This window comes from Diceros bicornis, chromosome 32, assembly GCF_020826845.1.
Source record: "Diceros bicornis minor isolate mBicDic1 chromosome 32, mDicBic1.mat.cur, whole genome shotgun sequence".
NCBI lineage: Eukaryota > Metazoa > Chordata > Mammalia > Perissodactyla > Rhinocerotidae > Diceros > Diceros bicornis.
Window position 1 is genome coordinate 8,561,366 of NC_080771.1, and position 18,194 is coordinate 8,579,559.

General features: G+C 48.1%; 1 protein-coding gene across 2 annotated transcripts in view; it reads left to right on the top strand.

The window, feature by feature from the left end:
• SLC6A2 (solute carrier family 6 member 2) overlaps nt 1–18,194 on the top strand; it is a 44,810-nt gene that overhangs the window by 14,754 nt on the left and 11,862 nt on the right. For both annotated transcript variants that reach the window (XM_058528610.1, XM_058528611.1), the window contains exons 4-5: nt 8,836–8,974; nt 16,750–16,884. In XM_058528610.1, coding sequence (XP_058384593.1) covers nt 8,836–8,974; nt 16,750–16,884 — 274 coding nt within the window. The remainder of the gene's footprint in view (nt 1–8,835; nt 8,975–16,749; nt 16,885–18,194) is intronic.

The window sequence follows — 18,194 nt, forward strand, 5'->3', positions numbered from 1 at the left end:
CCTCTGGACTAATCAACTGGAATTCTTCTGTAAGGAAGACTTGTCCCATTTTCTTTATTCCATCATTCATTCATTCACTGACTCATTCATTCATTTATATCAGTATGGGTTCATGGATATCTATTTTATTTGTGGTTTTAATCCATAACCATCATTATTTTTCGTTGCTCCCTTGAATCCTCTCAGTCTCTACTCCAACCTTTTATGTCCTTGAAGTGGGTGACGGTCAACTTCTTTTCAACCACCTAATTCAAAATATTTGCATGGTGGTCTTTTCAGAAGGTAGCATCTACTGTCTTTATTCCTCAGAGGAGTCCCATTTTGGCAATCCCAACACAAGCATTAGCAGATAAATGGAAAGTCTGTGTTATAAGCCGTGGGGTGGGACAGGTAAATCCCACTCAAACCCCACCCTCAAAGTACACCTGGTCTAGAGTAGGGATTAACAGACATTTCTGTATAAGACCAGATAGGAAATATTTTGGACTTTGCAGGCCATACATCTCCTTTGTATATTCTTCTTTGTCTTATTTTACCATTTAAAAGATAAAAACTATTCTTAGCTCACAGGCCATAAATAAACAGGCCACAGCTGGATTTGGCCTGGGGGCTGTGGTTGGCTGACTCCTGGTCCAGAGCAGGGCTGCCCAGTAGAACCTCCTGCGGTGATAGAAATGTTCTATATCTGCGCAGCCCAATACAGTCGCCACTCACCACATGTGGTCATTGAGTGGTTGAGATGTGTGGCCACTGTGACTGAGGGGTTGAATTTTTAATTTTATTGAATTTTCATTAATTTGGCTACCAAATTAATTGGCCAATTAATTGAAATTGGCCTAATTTCATTAATTAGGCCAGTGGTTACCATATTGGGCAGTGTAGGTCTAGAGCATGAGAAAAGAGAAATTCACAAGCAACGAAACTTCAGAGTCAGTATCCTTCAATCCTTTATATTCCCTAAGCCAAAGACCTGGGAATGAGTCCTGGTTATCCAGAGATTGGGGTCCCTTGGGATCACTGCCATCCCTGCCATCTTGGTGCATTGGGGCCAAGGAGATTCGGTTTGGTTAAAAGTGGCCTCTGGTAAGTCTGCTGCCTTTTGGGGCTAAGAATTTGCTAAGGTCCTGGACCTGCATGCCCACCTGCTTCCATCTGTGTTCCCTATGGATTCCAGCAGGCATGTGCAAAATCATGTGTCTTTGGAAACTTTTGGGGAGAGGGCCTATAGTTGTCATCAAATTCTAAATACATTTACAGCCCCCAAATGTTCTGAAACACGACTGTTCCTTCAAGCGAGCATCTGTTTAAGGAACAGCATCATCCTCATCTTCCTCACTATCACATGGACAGCTAATCGCTTACCACGTGTATCAGGCCAACTTCTTTGTATGTAGTATGTTGATTTAAGCCTCACACCAACCCAGCGAGGCTTCTGTAAGTCAGTGCACATACGAGGAGGCTGCAAATATTAGCTTCATTTTGCAGATAAAACAGTAAATCACGGGGCCATGGCCACATGGCTAGTGCTGCGTAGAGCCAAAATTTGGACCCAGGAGCTCGTCCTTGCAGGACCCCAAGAGTGAGTTCCTTCTTACACTTTGTCCTCAAGGAGCTTCACTCTCCTCACCCTACCCCTAGCCGTCTCACCCCCAGTGAAACTCCAGACCCGCAGTCTTAACCTCTGTGTTATGTTGGATTCTAGCCATGATAAATGGCTGTTATTCAGAAATATTGTCATAATCACAGCTAACATTTATCTAGCTTAGACTAGATCCCAGCCATTGTTGGCAGAGTGCCTTTTCTATACTATCTTTTAATCCTGATCACTGTGGTCTAAAATGACCCTTATTTTGCAAATGAGGAAGCAGACACAAGCAGTAAGTGACTTGACCAGGGTCATGCAGTTTAGAAGTGGCATTTGGAGTGAGTCTGAACCCAGGCAGTCTGGCTCCAGAGCCCAAGCTCTTTCCCCAGCGATTCTAAACCTTGGCTGCACATCGGAATCACCTGAAGAGCTTTAAAACACTGATGCCTGGACCCTAGGCCCTGAGATTCTGATTTCATTGGTCCAAGCCAGGGCATGAGGGATTTTTATTAACAGCTTCTCCAGTGATGCTAATATCCAGCCAAGGTTGAAAGCCCCTGTTCTTGCCACTGCTCTCTCCTGTGTCAGACAGAACAAGATTCTTGCCAGGGTCAGGCTGACATCTCCATGGTGTCATGTCTTGGAAAATCTAGGGCCTTCTCACTCTTGTAAGGAGCATGGCCTTAGAAATGCCCAGAACCTTTGGTGAGCTGGTGGGTGGAGGTTTTAGGCCTTCCTAGTCTATGAGTGCTGTTTGGACCTGGAGATGGTAAACGAGAGTGGGGCAGAGGGCACTGCTGATAAATGTAATTGGTTCCATGCTTTTCCTTTATCATCTCTTGGTAAAGGAAAAAGCATGATTTTTCTTTTTGCTCTTGGCAACTCTTGTCCTTATAAATTAAAATGGGAAATGATAGCTTTGTCTCTAGTCTAGTTATTGTTTAATTCCTCCTCTGACGTCTTAATGGCAACAGGTCTGCCCCAGCAGAGACACCCAGCTGGAGGGAGAGGTGAGTTGGGTTTTGCGACCCTGGTTACTTTAATTACAGCCCTAAACTTCCTCCAGCTCAGCTGTGGGCAGAAAGTGGCGGAAGAAGATGACATTCTTATGTGCAGAGCTGAAGGGGCTTGGGGGTTGTAGTGGGAACAGAATCCAGGGCTTATATCAGCAGCTTTCTGCTTCACAGAGCCCCCTATTCCTCACCTCCCCTTCTCTCCTCTCCCCTCTTCTCGCCTTTTAAGTGCCCCCTCAAGCTTCATAGCTACCATGAGCCAGGCACCAAGCATCTCTTCATATCTGAGTCCCATTTAGTCTCCACAGTTCATGTTGGTAGAAATCATTTCCATTTTACAGATGAGAACGTTGAGGCTTAGGTTTAAGGTAAGTGGCAGAGCCAGGGTCTGAACGTAGGTTCTGACTCAAGGCTCTCACCGCATACGCAGGCCTCTCTCCTGTCTTCTCCATCCTGTCGGAGTCTCCAATGGGGTGTATTCGGGACAGGAGGACAGGGGTCTCTGCAGGTAGATAGGAGCCCTTCTCATGCATCTCCTTCTCCCTGTGAGCTGCTTCTGTGAGCTTCTAAGTCGCTAAGTCAGGAGCTGCCTCTGGATTGTTTTTAGTGGCACGTCTAAACGTTTCTGCTTTAAAACCGTCACCCTATCTCAGTCTCAGGACCCAGCGAGTAGGACTCCCAGTGCCAACACTGAGGAGGTTAGGTAGTTTTCTCTTTCCTCAGAGCCCGCTGGCCAATTTTGTTGCCATCTTGTACTCATTTAAGCTGATGGATCGAACATATCATTCAAGAGAACAAATCCTCTCTTCTCCCCAGGCTCTGGGCCTGAAGCCAAACAGCTGGCGGCTAAAAGACACCCTTATGCTCTATAACTTTCTCTGAAAGAGGGCCCCCTTGGTGAACATGTGCCCGTGATAGACCACTTCTACCCTCTGCCTCTTCCTGGGCGGGGCTGGGGGAGAGAATTCTCCCCCTACCCCACCTCTAATTCTCTCTGCTTAAATGTCAGTGAGAAGCTCAGCCCTCTTGGCCCATAGACTTCGGAAAGTCTGGACCGTGAACTTCACGATGATTCATTTTCATTAAACTGCTGGAAAACTGCAACAAACCCAAGTTACTTGTGCTAACCCCCGAGGCTGAGGCCTGCTGGGGAGTGGAGGCTGGGCTCACATTCCTTTCCTTGGGAATCAGCTCGGGAGTCCAGCCTTTTCACTGATGAAATATCTAGACAACTGTTGCAACCCTGCAAGGGGACTTCACATGCATGAGGGGTCACCTGGGCCCTTAGGCAGCATTCTGGCCATCAGATTGGACACTAGGGGCACTTTAGCAAATTCCAAGGCAAGCATAGTTGGTTCAGTGCCTTTTTTTCATAATTTTAATAGTCAAGTTGGGCAAATGGTTATTGACACCATGCAACATGTGGCACATAAAGCAATGGGAAGAAGGAGAATTAAGCATCAGATGAGTTCACTACCTGATTCTGGGTCTCTCTCTTTTTAGATATGCCCTCCCCTCCCTTCCGCTCCCCTCTCTTCCCTTCCTTTCCTTCTCTTAGGGCTCGGGAGAAGGGCCTAAGTCAGGGCATTATTTCTGAGTTGAGACTAGCAGGGTGAGAAGAAGTTTGCCAGGCAGAGAGATTGGACCAGGAAGTGTGTTCTAGGCTGAAGAACAGACAAAGTTGCAAGGCCCAGAGCAATGGCAGCATCATGTGATTGGGGGATGACAAGGGGCTGGCCGTCACCGGGAGCCAAAGGTGGGGTACGCTCAGGAGGGCATGCACTTGGCATGGGACGATGGTGAAAGGCCTTGGATTCTGAAAGGCTTACATTTTTATCCCCTAGGCCAGGATTTCACAACTTGAACACATTTGACGTTTTGGGCTGGATGATTCTATGTTGGGGGGAGGGCCTGTCCTGTGCATTTTGGACTTTTAGCTGCATCCCTGGCCTCTGCCCACTGGATACCAGCAGCCCCCCTTCTCTCCAGAGGTGACAACCAGAAGTGTCTCCAGACATTGCCAAATATCCCTGGGGAGGCAAGGGCAAAATTGTTCCCGTGAGAACCAGTGTCGTAGGTGGTAAGGAGCCTCTGAGAATTTGGGGGCAGGAGAGTGACAAGCTTGAAAGGACACTTTGGTGGCTAGTCTACAGCAGCACAGATGGTGGATTTAGGGGCCGACTGGAGGCCGAGAGACCAGAGTGGGGGGAAGGTGGGGACGTTTTTGATAATAGTTCTGGAGGAAGAGATTGTGGGTCTGGCCTGGGCTGGGACAGGGCCGAGATGGTGGGGGTGGGGAGCAGACCAAGAGATTTGATTAGGAGAGGCCAGACACAGGGACTGATTGCAAGGGGAAGCTGCTGCATGAAGCCACAACATCCAGCCTGGGGGCCATGGGGATGGGGACGATCCGGGGAGGGGGACATGGGTCTCTGTGGGCCTCTGCTCATTCATTCGCTCATGCTCACTTGCAGAGGCCATATGTCTGTCCACATCCGTCTCTCCCCATCTCTCTCTCTACCACACCTGTGCACCTCTCTCAACTCACCCGTTCTCCTCTAGGCCAGCAGAGAAGGCACCAGCCACCTGTTCAGTGGAGCCTGCCCGGCCTACTCCCTCTGCCCAGTTTTCTGGGCACTCCTTAGCTCCTTTGCTGATGCCTGCTGCTCCTGGAAGCATATCAGTCATAATTGTAGTTACAATTACCATTTGTTGAGCATTTCCTGGGTTCTAGGTATTTGTCTCACATTCTGTAATTTAGTCCTCATGAGAGCCATTTTACTGATAAGGAAAAAGGCTCAACATGGGGAATGTTTGCACCAGCTGCTGTCCCCTCGCCTGGGATCTCCATGTGGCTGGAACCATCACCTGCTTGTCCACGGTTGTGTCCCCAGATCCCAGCACACTGCCTGGCTTGCAGCGGATATGCAGAAAAAGTTTGTGGCATCAGTGCAAGAATTCACACTACACAGTAGCTGGTGGCGGGGCCAGGATGGGAGTTTGGGTCTGTCTGACTCCAGAGCCTGGATAATTTCTGTGCCACATTCTTCTGTTTTCCTTCACATTCTTGCAAATAATAGACATCACCTTTGAGTGAATGAATAGATGAATAAATGAGTGAATGAAACTATGTAGCATCAGTGGTAGCCTCCAGACCTTCATCTGCCCAGAGATAAAGGTAAACTCTGCCCAAGGATAAGCTAACCAAGTTTCCAGACTCGGGATTCATGTTCTCCTCACAAGTCTAGCATCTTCCTGTGTCTTTTGTGCTGCGCCCAGTGAGGGCAGCCAGCTGCCTCTGATTCTGTGGGCTCATCTAACAACTCAGGCTTCCAAATATTTCAGGCCCACTTTTTATGAGCCCCTCTGAGCCTTTTTTTCCCTTAGGCACAGGAGGCCAATTTTATTTTGCCAGGAAAGTAAAGACAGTTTCTGGAAGGTTCAAGTTTGCTCTAAAGGAACCCTGTCATTTGGGCCGTCCTCCAATTGGGTGGGTCTCAGTTCTGGCTGCCCAATAGCATCACCTGGGGAATTTAAAAGATGCTGGTGCCCAGACCCTATGCCCTAAGGGTTCTAATTTAATTCATTGAGAGTGGGGCCCAGATATCAGTAATTTTTAAAAAAGACCTCCAGGTGACTCTAATGTGCGGGTTGAGAACTTGTTCCTGTTGATAGGCCTCAAATTACATTCTCCTCACCTCATATATCTCTTTGGGGATATGGGTAAGGAGGAAGAGGAGGAAAGTGAGGAAGGATAGTAGGGGAGACTCAGACAGAGAGAGAGACAGACATACAGACAGGGAGACAGGCAACCACTATCCTCTAGCTGACGCATTGCAGGTGTGTAAAATTTTTCCATCAACATGTCCTTCTTTTGGATTAAAGCACCACTCCAAGGAAGGACAATATATTAAGCTGCTTTTGCCTTCAATACTAGTATGAATTAATTAATCGGCCACTTTCCGAATGGACCCCTGGCGGGAGCAAACCCCTGCTGAATGAGACACAGGGAAGTGAAGTTTGTATATGGGGAAATGGATGGTCGCCCTGGGCAGTGTGACACAACTGGACAGAGGGTTAGGAATTGACCACATGTCAGAGGAGGAGTTGCTAAGAGAAGAAGTGAGAGAGTGTGGGCAACTGACCCTCTTTCCTTCCCAGTTCCCCTTCGGGTGGTCCTGGGTCTCGTTTTACCTAGAAGAGGAATGGTTGGGTTTAGCAAGAAAAGTTGTGAACATTTGCTCCTGATCCAACCAGCCACTGTGAGCTGACAGGCCTAACAGCCAGGCCTGGGCTTAGCACTGGGGACCCAGAGATGGTTACTCCATCTCCTCATCCTGAGAGCCTTGGACACAGTCCGCCCTAGTGTTGCAGGAGCAGGCTCTGCTTGGGAAATGAGCCCAGAGCCACAGGAACTGAAAAGGTTGAAAGACTCCTGTCAGGGGTGATCACGGAGGCCTCCCAGAGGAGGCGATGTTGGAGCTGGGCCTCAAAGGTATCAAGAAGTTTGCAGCTGACTGTAGCCTCTGAGTATGAGGCCCAGAGGAGGATGGGGCGGAGACCAGTTCTGGATGTCCTTGCAGCTCCCTCGGTCCTCCCCACTCTTGTCACTCTTTATTGATATTGTACATTTAATGCATTTAATAGAATACGACCCCCCCCCTAGCAAGGCACTGTGAGTGGAGAGTTCCCCACTATGTGTCTGAGGCCCAGGATGGGCCTGCTCACAGCAGGCACTCACTGAGGAGTGAATGACTTGGGTGCTGAGGAAATACCACACCAAGATGTTCCCTCTTCCATCGGAACAGTTCTGCTGTCTTTATCTTGCAAGGATGTGGATCTGTGGGGGGAACCTCCCTCCTCTGGGACCTGATCTACTTTCTATTTTATCAATTGGTCTTATTTGACGTTTGGTTAGATCCTAACCAACTTTGATTAGATTCTAATTAGCAATTGGCCGTTTTGTTTGCAACGCTATTTACCATTCCTTCGTTGTAGGTTGTATGAGGGACCCCAATATTCTCAAACCTCACAAGTGTTTATTCTATTTGTTTTTCTTGAAGGATAAAATATTATGGAGAAGTGACTGTCATTAAATGACGGCTCAAGGAATGTCACACACTGAACACAGCCGTGTCACCAGCACCCAGATCAAGAAGTAGAGCACAGCTAGTCCCCACTGTGTCCCCTCCCGTCAGTAACTGTACCCCCCTAACCCCCAGAGCACACGTTTCCTGACCTCCAACTCCTTAGGTTAGTTTTGCCTGTTGTTGTACTTTACATGAATAGAATTAGACAGAAAGTACTATTTTGGTATTGACTTTCTCATAGAATTATGTGCTAGAGAGGCATCCATAGAGAGAGAGTTGCTGTGTAATATTCTATTTTATTAATATATCATAATTTATCTATTCTACTGTTGATGAATATTTGATTATTTTGCAATTTAGGATTGTTTTGAATAATGCTGCTATGAACATTCTAGAACATGTCTTTTAGTGAACATATGTACACATTTCTGTTTGGTAAATGCCCAGGAGTGGAATTGCTAGGGCACAGCAATTCCCACCTTTAACTTTAGTAGATATTCCAGAACAGGAGAAACGTTTACTCTTGTCTCAGTCTCTAGACTAGGGATGCACAACCTCAGCAATGTGGAACTCTTAGATCCAATAATTCTTTATTATTAGAGGCCATCCTGTGCATTATAGGATGTTTAGGCCTTTCTGTGCATTGTAGGATGTCCCTAGTCTCTATTTTCCAGATGTTAGTAGCACTGCCCCTTCCCCATGTCATGACAAAGACATCTCTAGACATTGCCAAATATTCCAGTGTCCCCTGGGGGGCAAAACTGGCCACCACTCCTGTTGAGAACTGCTGCTCTAGACTGTGAACGCTATGAGGGCAGGGACCCTTCCTTGGTTATTTACCACCATCTCCCCGGGACCAGGAAGGCAGGTGGCACTCAAAATATTTTATGTTGAAAATTTTTGTTACTGTTTAAAAAAAAGCCTTGAATGGGGAGTCTCCTCAGCTGATTTGCTGGTCCAGGGCAGGGCAGTCCTGGGCACAGGCCGTGACTGCACAGAGCAGGCCCAAATAATGCAAGGCAGTAGCTGGGGCAGCCTGGGGCCTGGCCCCATCAGTGTGCACTTTCGGGCACTGGCCTGTGGTCAAGGCCATGGTCATCCTCCCTGACACCACCTTCCCTGGTCCCCTTCCCTCTCCTCCGGGCAGGCGTGGCGTCCTGCACCTTCACGAGAGCAGCGGGATCCACGACATTGGCCTGCCCCAGTGGCAGCTCTTGCTCTGTCTGATGGTCGTCGTCATCGTCCTGTTTTTCAGCCTCTGGAAAGGAGTGAAGACATCAGGAAAGGTAATATCTTTGTTTCTCTTTCAGTTGGGAGGATGGCCTCAAAAATAAAATTATTTTTCTGACCATAACCAGGTTGTTGGTGAAAAGAATAAGAGGCCCTGGAAGTGGAAAGCTTGGGTTTGCACCCCAACTCTGCCATCGGCTTGCAGGGAGGCCTTGGATAATCCCTTCTCTTCCCTAAGCCCAAGGCTCCCCAACAGTAGGGTGATGGGGTGCGAGTGGGTTGGGCTCCTTACAGTTTTCCTCCAAAGCTCCACTAATAGCAGAGACCAGGGAATGGGTCACCCTGAGGGCCTCAGGAAAAAGCCTGAAACAAACTACGGAGATGTGTTTGACAAATCTTGAATTCTGGCCTAAAACTTCATGCAAGTGTTGCTTCCTACTCTGGAATATAACCATTTACTTCGTTATAAAATCAATTATTCTCCCCTCTGAAGTTTTGAGTAAAAGAGAATGCTCCAGAAGATATCTAGATTTACCCTGGGACTTTGTGCTTCCTCTGACACAGTGCTGAGTGCCCCAAGGGTCTTGGTGTCCTGGAGAAAAAGCACAGGCTGAGATGACCTACGAGGGCCTGGTCAGCGTCGGCATTCTGACCTAGGAGACACTGCCCCTGTAGTCAGCCCCTCAGGGGTGGAGCATACTCAGGTCACGGTCCATGTTGATCCTTAGGCTGAGGAACATCATGGGGACAGCCACCCCATTTGGACCCTATAGGGTCCATGTGGAGCGTGACTGTATTCAAGAGGCTGCAGCTGGGAAATGTTCTTTGCAGGGTTTTGGTTAGCTATTGCTGTATTATAGACCACCCCGTTTTATTATCAATCGTTTTATTATCTCTCATGATTCCGGGGGTCCACTGGGATCAGCTAAGTGGTTCTTTTGCTGCATGTGATATTGCCTGGGCTACACATCTGGGGCCTTGTAAGGAACGTCTAAGATGGTGCACACTCATGGATGGCAGTTGCTGCTGGCTGGGAGCTCTGCTGGGGCTGTTGATCAGAGCACCTTGGGTTGTTTCCACATGGCCTCTCTGTGTGGCCTGGGCTTCCCACAGCGTGGTGGCTGAGTTCCAAGAGCATGTTCCAGGCAGGCAAGCCCCAGTGTGCAAGTAGTTCTTCCAGCCTCTGCTTGCGCCATGCTTGCTGTTGTCCCGGTGGCCAAGATAAGTCTTGTGGTAAAGCCCGGAGTCAGTGTGGGAGGGGACTGCACACAGATGTGGGTTCACTGGGGATCACAAGACAATAGTCTACCATAATCAGGTAGGCGTGTATTTGTGAGAAGCTTCATTAGGCAACTGATTTTGGAAAGTAGGGTGCCTCAGGGCTCTCTCTGGTACTCCTAGACTCTTGGTCATACCATTGAGAGCAAAGATAGTGGCAGGGGGCCAGCAGCCAGAGAGATGAAATCTCTCAAGAAGAGCTTAAAGTGAAACTTCCTATCAGCATGTTGGGGATGCAGCGTCTGCCCCAAGGAAGAACCCAAATAAAATGCAGACCATGGCTGGGAGGAATTATGATATACAGCAAAACTGGTCTAGGACTACTACTATCCTAGCAGGTGGCACATAGTAGGTCTTCAGTAAATATTTATTGCAGGATTAATGAGGAAAGGATGGAAGGCAGGAAGAAAAGAAGAAGGGTGGGTAGGTAATTAAGTTTGGGGAACTTCATTGAGTGTTCTTTCGAATTTAGTTCAAATTATTAAACATTTATGGACTCCTGCTATGTGCCAGGCTTGGTCTAATGCTAGTGATGGAAGAATAAATAAGACAGATTCCTTCTTCAATTGCTTATAGTCTTATGTGCATTACAGACAGGTTGTGAGCCAACCAATGTCACTGTTTCTTGAGTCTCCATCCAGAGACCTATGTGTGTCCCCCTTTAAATAAATGCCAAGAGTCACGGACTATATACACTATTATATATCGTTTTTTTTAAACTTAGCTTTACCTTGGAGATAATTTCACATCAGGTAGGCAGATTGTGCTTTCATAGAAATACAAACTGTGAGTTTTGTAACTGTCGTTAACTCAATTTAGTGGGTTGCCACAAACATTTTTTAAAAATGAAATAGGCTAGATACTAACAGAGTGTATTGCACTTAGTGATGTAAGAGCTGTCTTGTGGAATTCATGCTTCACTTATAGCAATCCATATGTTTGCGTATATTTTGTCTCAATATATAGGATTTTTCTTACCATGAGTCATCATGGTCAAAAAGGGTGACAGGCTGCATCAGTGGAGGAAGGAAGCTCTTTCAACTGAGAGGGTCTGCAAAGACTATGGGGAAGGGGGCTTGTGGGCTAGGTCTTGAAGGACAGGCACAGGTAGAGATGGGGCAGAGGGAAGGGGTTTTCAGTGGAAGGAACTGTCTGAGCCAAGCCACAGGGGTGCAGAAGCCCCAAGCTAACCTTGTCCAGCCTTTCTGCGCCTTTCCTGGGTATCAAGCAAGAGCAGGGCTCTCCTGGCCTCTGCAGAAGGCAGATCTGCAAAAGATGTATGAGCTTGACTACTGCCACCCGCCTGGGTGTGGGGTCACCACAGGCTTCTAATATTGTACCCTAAGATTAAGTTCCTCACAGCCACCGCCAGAGGGGTGGAGCCTGTCCCACCTAGTTTAGCACTTGGTCAGAGTATAGCATGAGTTGTCTGCAGGGGGGCTGATGCTAAAGAGAGAGGAGGAGTGGAGCTGAGCGTGCTCACTTCCTCTGTGCAAAGGCAGCTTTGGAGGAGTCATTTCCTCCCCTGAGGAGTGTGATGAGAAGTGTTGCACTAGAGAAGCCCCCCAGGTGGAAACACGTGAACCAAAGCCACAGCCCACATTTTGCACAAGTCCCCCAGTGTTCTGGCAGCTGAGCAGGCAAGGGCGCCCGGCAGTCCATGGGGAGGGGCTCTCTAGAATGGGGAGCTTCGCTCAGGACATTCCTGTGCCCTGTCTCTAATTGTTTTTATAAAGTGTCTCATGAGAAAACCAAGAGCATTGCTTATTTCTTCCAGACTGCATCTGGAACAGGATATAACAGGCTTCCCCACCACAGAGCCAGCCTGAAATGAACTGCAAATGTTCACACTCCCCATCTTGGCAAGTGAAGGCTCTGTGCTTGGGTAGATGCATGACTCCACGGCTGAGATGGTAGCTGGTGGGGCCAGTCTGAACCAGGGGGGCCAGGGAAAGGGATTTCCCCAGACCACACACTCTGTGACCTTGGCCCATTGACCATCTTGGGGTCAAGGGTGGAGGTCTGAGTCAGGAATTAGCTCCCAGGAAGCTGGGCAAATGTGCGCATACCATTGCTTGCCATCCTGGAGTCCTGCCTTCCTCCCCCATCTCAGGAGTCCTTGGCTGAACTGGCACTTAGAAACTACAAGCCCGGTAACTGAACCCCTAAATGTCAAGCTGGAGGGTACTCAAGGGCCATCTACTCCAAGCTGCTTGTACAAATGGAGAAACTGAGGCCTAGAGAGGGACAGAGTTTCACAGCAGTCTTTAGCACAGCTAGGACTTGAACCTGGGTCTCAAATATACAGTAGAGTGAGTGATTAAACACATGGCTTTGTGGTCAGACCACCTGGGTTAGAGTCCATGAACCATCATTTCCTATTGAGTGATCCTGGGATTAATGACACTGCCTAACTTCAGTCTTCTCACCTGTAAAGTGATGGCAATTAATGATGGTGCCAGCCTCCAGGGCTGCTGGAGCGAGGGAGGGAGACATCCTCAGTGCAGGGCTGGCAGATGGAAATTGCTCCATAAATGATCCTCGTCTGTCTTTGTCTCCTTCATCAGCCCCCCTGCCAGTGCTCTGCCCCCACCTCAGTGCTTTTCAAACTCTGCCAACTCCTCGTGAGGATGGGAGGAGTGGGCCGGCCCAGGCTCCCACCTGCTCTGGTTTAAATGTTGGACCAAACTTTTGAAAACCTTGGACACCCCTACGCCTGGAGATAAATCAAAACAACAGAACTGGCCAGAGTCAGCCACTGTGGTGTACCCACTTCACTGCCAGACTATGAGCTGTTTGGGGGATGGGAAAAGACAGACCACCTCTCGAATTCTGGCAAAGGTGGTGGGGTTGGGGAAAGAGAAAGTCAGACCAATTCAAAGAAAACCTGAGTTCTAGAATATTTAAATAGGTCATTTTGTGACTTTTGAGTTCAAGTCATAATTCTAGCCAAGTCTTCCCACTAATGTGTCAATACAGGCTGGTTCTGGCTTGCTCTAGTGACTTCATTGGATCCAGTTATAATGAATAGCATCATTTGCATATGAGTAATTAATGTGCTAAAATATTTACAGCTCAGTGTTTTCTTACGTAACATCAGTGCATACCCCTCACCCCATAAATCATAGTATGTTTTCATTATTAGTGCAAATGTCTCTAAAACCCAGTTCAGAGGATCATAAATTCTAAATCATTAGAGGTTAAACTAATGGGGTTTATAGCGACAAAGCATGGGCATTTATCATCTGTGTTAGAGCAGACCTTAGAGTTGACCCCGAGCAGTACTTCTCAAACTTGAATGTGCGTTAAGAATCACATAGAGGGCTTGTTGAAACTCAGATTCTTGGGTCCCTCCTTGAGAGTCTAATTCATGGGGGTGGGAGGAGAAGTTGCATTTCTGACAAGCTCCCGGGTGATACTGATGCTGCTGATCCATGGGCCTCACCTTGATGTAGGCAATCCTTTGCCTCATGCCTGGATCCCTAGCAAGCCTTGCACACCTTCAAGGACAGGGATCTCACCACCTCCCTGGGCAGCTCATTTCCTCTTTAGAGAGCTCTGTTCATTAGAAAGTTTTTCCTTTTATGGAGCCAAGGTCTTCCTCATTGTGATTATCAGCCATTGGTTTGAGTTCGGCACTTTAGAACCACACAAACTCTAACTTTTATCCATAGAAACACAAGGTGGATAAGAAGTTGAATTTGAGATGATAGAAAGCAGTGACCTTCCCTGGCGACTGAGAACACTTGCCAAAACCAATGGGCTGCTCATTGCTGTCTCCATCTTGTGCTCAAAGATGGACCAAGTCTGGCTTCTCATGGCCAGAGATGCATTGCAAGGTGAAATTTCCAGAGCAGAGAAGCCTAGGGTGGAGATGACATAACCCCAGTGTCCCTTCTCTTTGCCCAGTGTGCATTCAGGGCACATGTGACCATGAGCAAGCTGTTGGCCAAGGATCCAAGATCCTCTCTTTTCACGCAGGATCTTAGGCAGCTGAACTCACGTCTGCCATCAATTCTGAGAACTTTCAACAAGACTCAAATACTTTCACTTTGAACACATGTTCATGGACAAAACAGGCTCCCCGTTCTTGAAGCTTGGCTGTACTTAGGGTCAGCTCAGTCATGACCTGATGTGTGTGTTGGGGAGATTGAATCCAAATTTAATTCATGGCCAATTCAGGGCTGCCTGCAGACCCTGTGGGAGATTACTTGGAATCAGACCTGAGGATATTGTTTTTTGATGAGTGGAGTGTGGTGTCACCCAGTCTGCTGGGCTGGGCAGTGGGACTGCAGCTGTTGACATAAGTTGTAGGGGAACACAGCCGTTAGGACCCAACACAAGTGTATGTGGAAGTTCCTCCTTGTGCCTGTCACTAAGGAGTTAGACCCATTTGTCCCAGTTTGGGGGAATAAATCCGGGACTAATGTGAGGCCACCCAGATACAATGGCTTTATTTTCTAAGGCATGTTTCCCCCCTTATTTGTTTTTGACAATTTGTCTTCCTTGTTCCTGCCCCTCTGAAAGAAAACAGAAGCCTAAAGCTCACATCCACAAAGACCCTCCCCTCCCCAATAGGACAAGGGAGGAATGGAAGAACAACTGGGTAACATGAAACAGAGGAGCCTGAGTCATCTTCTGATTCCCCCAGAAGACATACCAAACCATTGATGCATTTAATTACTCCTTGACTCATTCGCTCATTCATTCACTCATTCTTTCATTTATTCTTTGACTAACTTAGTCATTCACTAACCCTCTGATTTATCACTGACCCACTCGTCCGTCTATCCATCCATCCGCTCCACCATTTACCCACCTAACCATCCATCTACCCATTTAACCATCTACCCAACTATTTATCCAACCATCCAATTATTCATTCATCCATACATCCATCCACACATCCCGCCATCCATCCATCCATCAAGCCAATCATTCATCTATACAACTATCCAATCATTCATCCACCCGTCCAACAAACTTTTTTTTTTTGCTTGAGGGAGATTTACCCTGAGCTAACATCAGTTGCCAATCTTCCTTGTTTCTTTTGCTTGAGGAAGATTAGCTCTGAGCTAATATCTGTGCCAATCTTCCTCTATTTTTTTGTATGTGGGACACCGCCACAGTATGGCTGGTGAGCGGAGTAGGTCCGTGCCCAGAATTTGAACCTGCTAACCCAGGCCGCTGAAGTGGAGCATGTGGAACTTTAACCACTCAGCCGTGGGGCCGGGCCCACAAACATTTTTTAAAGCACCCATGTGTGCCATGTGCTGGGGAAACAAGTTTGAAAAATATGGGGATCTTGCTTCTAAGGAGTTTATGGTCTGGTGGAAAAGACAGACAAAGAGGATAAATCCCAGGCCATCAACATAGGTGTGGAAAACATGTGACTTTATTTTCTACATCTCAATTTTTGTGTTGAGCCCACGTCTTTCTAGGCTAGCAAAGAACTTTACCCTTGGACGTGTTTCAGGTCCCCCATTTTCTCCCCAGTGATGTGTGAAGGTTCTTGGGGCTGCATGGTGCCCGGGCTTGGGGAGGAGGGGCCATCTGGTCCTAAGTCATGTGTCTTTGCGTGTTTCAGCTGAGTCTTCTTTGGGATGGGCTACCCCAGCCCTGAGTGAATTTTCTGCTGGGGGCACAATGGTCTTTCTGCAAGGCTGCCCATGGCTGCATCTGCCTATAGTAGTGATTTTTAACCTTGTCTACACATTTACATCACCTGGGGGAGCTTTTAAACCATACTGAAATTCACACCCCACCCAAGATCAGTTACATCAGAAACTCTAAGAATGGGATCTGAACTTTGACATTTTTATCTGGAACTTCCCCCAGAGTACTCTAACATGTAGTCAAGGGTGAGAAGGAACAGTGAGGAAGCCCACACAACCCTTCCATCTCCTCACCTTTCTTTTCTGTTCCCTCACCTTAGGCAAGGGGAGAGGGTCTCCTTCTGGTCTGGGGATCATCTCTTCCCTTATGGGTTTCTGGACAAGACAGTTTGTCTTTGTCCCAAATCTGTCCCCACTAAGATGAAGAATGACCAGAGCATCTGCTTTCTGCCTGGCCACATCTCTCCTTGGGCAACTAGCTTAGAAGAATGCTTGAAGGAGGGTAAAGCAGAGGGAGAGGGAGAGAGGGAAGGAGCAGTGAGGAAGAGAGAAAGGAAGGGAGGGACAGAAGAGGGCTTCAAGGTCGGTGTGCTCAGTTCTACCTGGGGTAACTTAAAGGGGTCAGGAGAGGCATATTGTAGAAGAGGAGAAAACCTAGTCTTTGTCCTCGTGCCCTAAGCTCCCATGGCTGTGCTGTCCCCAGTGTGGCTGACCCTCCCACTCAGTTCTGAGCTGCTCTACAGTGCGGCTTGTGTCACCTCTGTCTTGGAGTCTGGTCCAGGTCCTGGCCTAGAGATGGAGCTCATGACATGTGCACTGTGTGATGAAGGTAGGGGAAGGGAGTGATTGGCTCCCTGGGAGAAAGCCTGTGCCCCTCCAAGGCCTCCACCAGGCTGGGGGCAGGGCGAGTCTCTCACGGTGAGCTTGTCTACTGCCAGGTCGTGTGGATCACTGCCACACTGCCTTACTTCGTGCTGTTTGTGCTCCTGGTCCATGGCATCACGCTGCCCGGCGCCTCCGACGGCATCAACGCCTATCTGCACATCGACTTCTACCGCCTGAAAGAGGCCACGGTCAGTGCCTGGTGACCACCCACACTTGGGCCGGGGTTGGGGAGGGTTCTTGGTGCAGGCACTGATAGAAAACTTGGTCCCAGCTTTGCCACAAACTTGCGGCGTAGCCTGGGACAGATTTTTCCCTCTCTGGGCTGCGGCTTCTCCATCCGACTGAGGTCGATTTGGTTTGCACATGATGGTCTCTAAGAGCCCATCCAGCTCTGATGGTCTCTAAGAACCCATCCAGCTCTGATGGCCTGGGATTCTGTGGTTCCATCTAGTGGCCTTTGCAGACCCCTGTTTTCAAGGAGAGCAATACCCTGTCCTGTCCTTATGCTAGCCCTGTGCCATGGCCCCCTGGCCCATCCCAGCCACTCAGCCTGACTTCTACTCTCTAGTCCCCAACCCTGGCCTCCGCCAACAACCTGTGATGTTTGCATGAGGAGTAGCATCAGCTTCAGGGAGACCCGGACCTTGCTGACTCTCCCCTCAACGGCCTCCTCCAGCTCACTGTCCTGCCCACAGACACAGATTACAATGAAAGTGGCATGAATTTGGAGCGGAGTCCAAAACAGTGGGGCAAGGTTGGGAGTAGAGACAATCTTGGAGGTACCCAGTGGCTTGAGCGTCTTCAAATCATGGCTGAGATTATTTCCAGCCTCCTCACTTGGGTCCACCCCAGTGACAGCATCTCAGCATTTTCCCTCACAATTTCCAAAGGCCTCTTCACACTCTATTTGAACCCACAATAATCCTGGCAATGTGGGATTAGGAGGGACACATCCCACTACGTACTTACCGTAGTTATAATGTTCCAACACACCATAGTGTTACGCCCCATAACCAAGAGAAAACTTATTTCCTTAGTCCCTGTCAGAAAGATAACAGGGCGTAAGAACTCAAATCAGCCTTGTAAATTGTGAAACAAGTCAGATTTCTGTTTGTTCTGCGACTGTTTAAATATCCTAAGTCTGTATGACATGTAGAAGCTGAGCCTATGTGCTGTCTCAAGGAGCAGATCTTACTTGCTCCATCAGATTGCTTCTCTCATTACATCCTCTACTTGCAAAATAGGGGAGGCCTAGAATAATGTCAGTGGGGAGACGACAGAAATCTCACAAATCCAAATTGCAGCACTTAGTCGGGGTGGGCTAGGCGTAATTATCGCCCCTGTACAGATGAGGAAACTGAGATGGAGAGAGAGAAAATTGATCAGGGCTAGAGCATGAGGCAGAGGTTGGAGAGGGGCTCAGATCTCTAGGCTTCTAGCCATGTGCTTTCATCACTCAAAAGATGGAATAAGTAAAGCCCTTTGGCCCCCAAGGAGT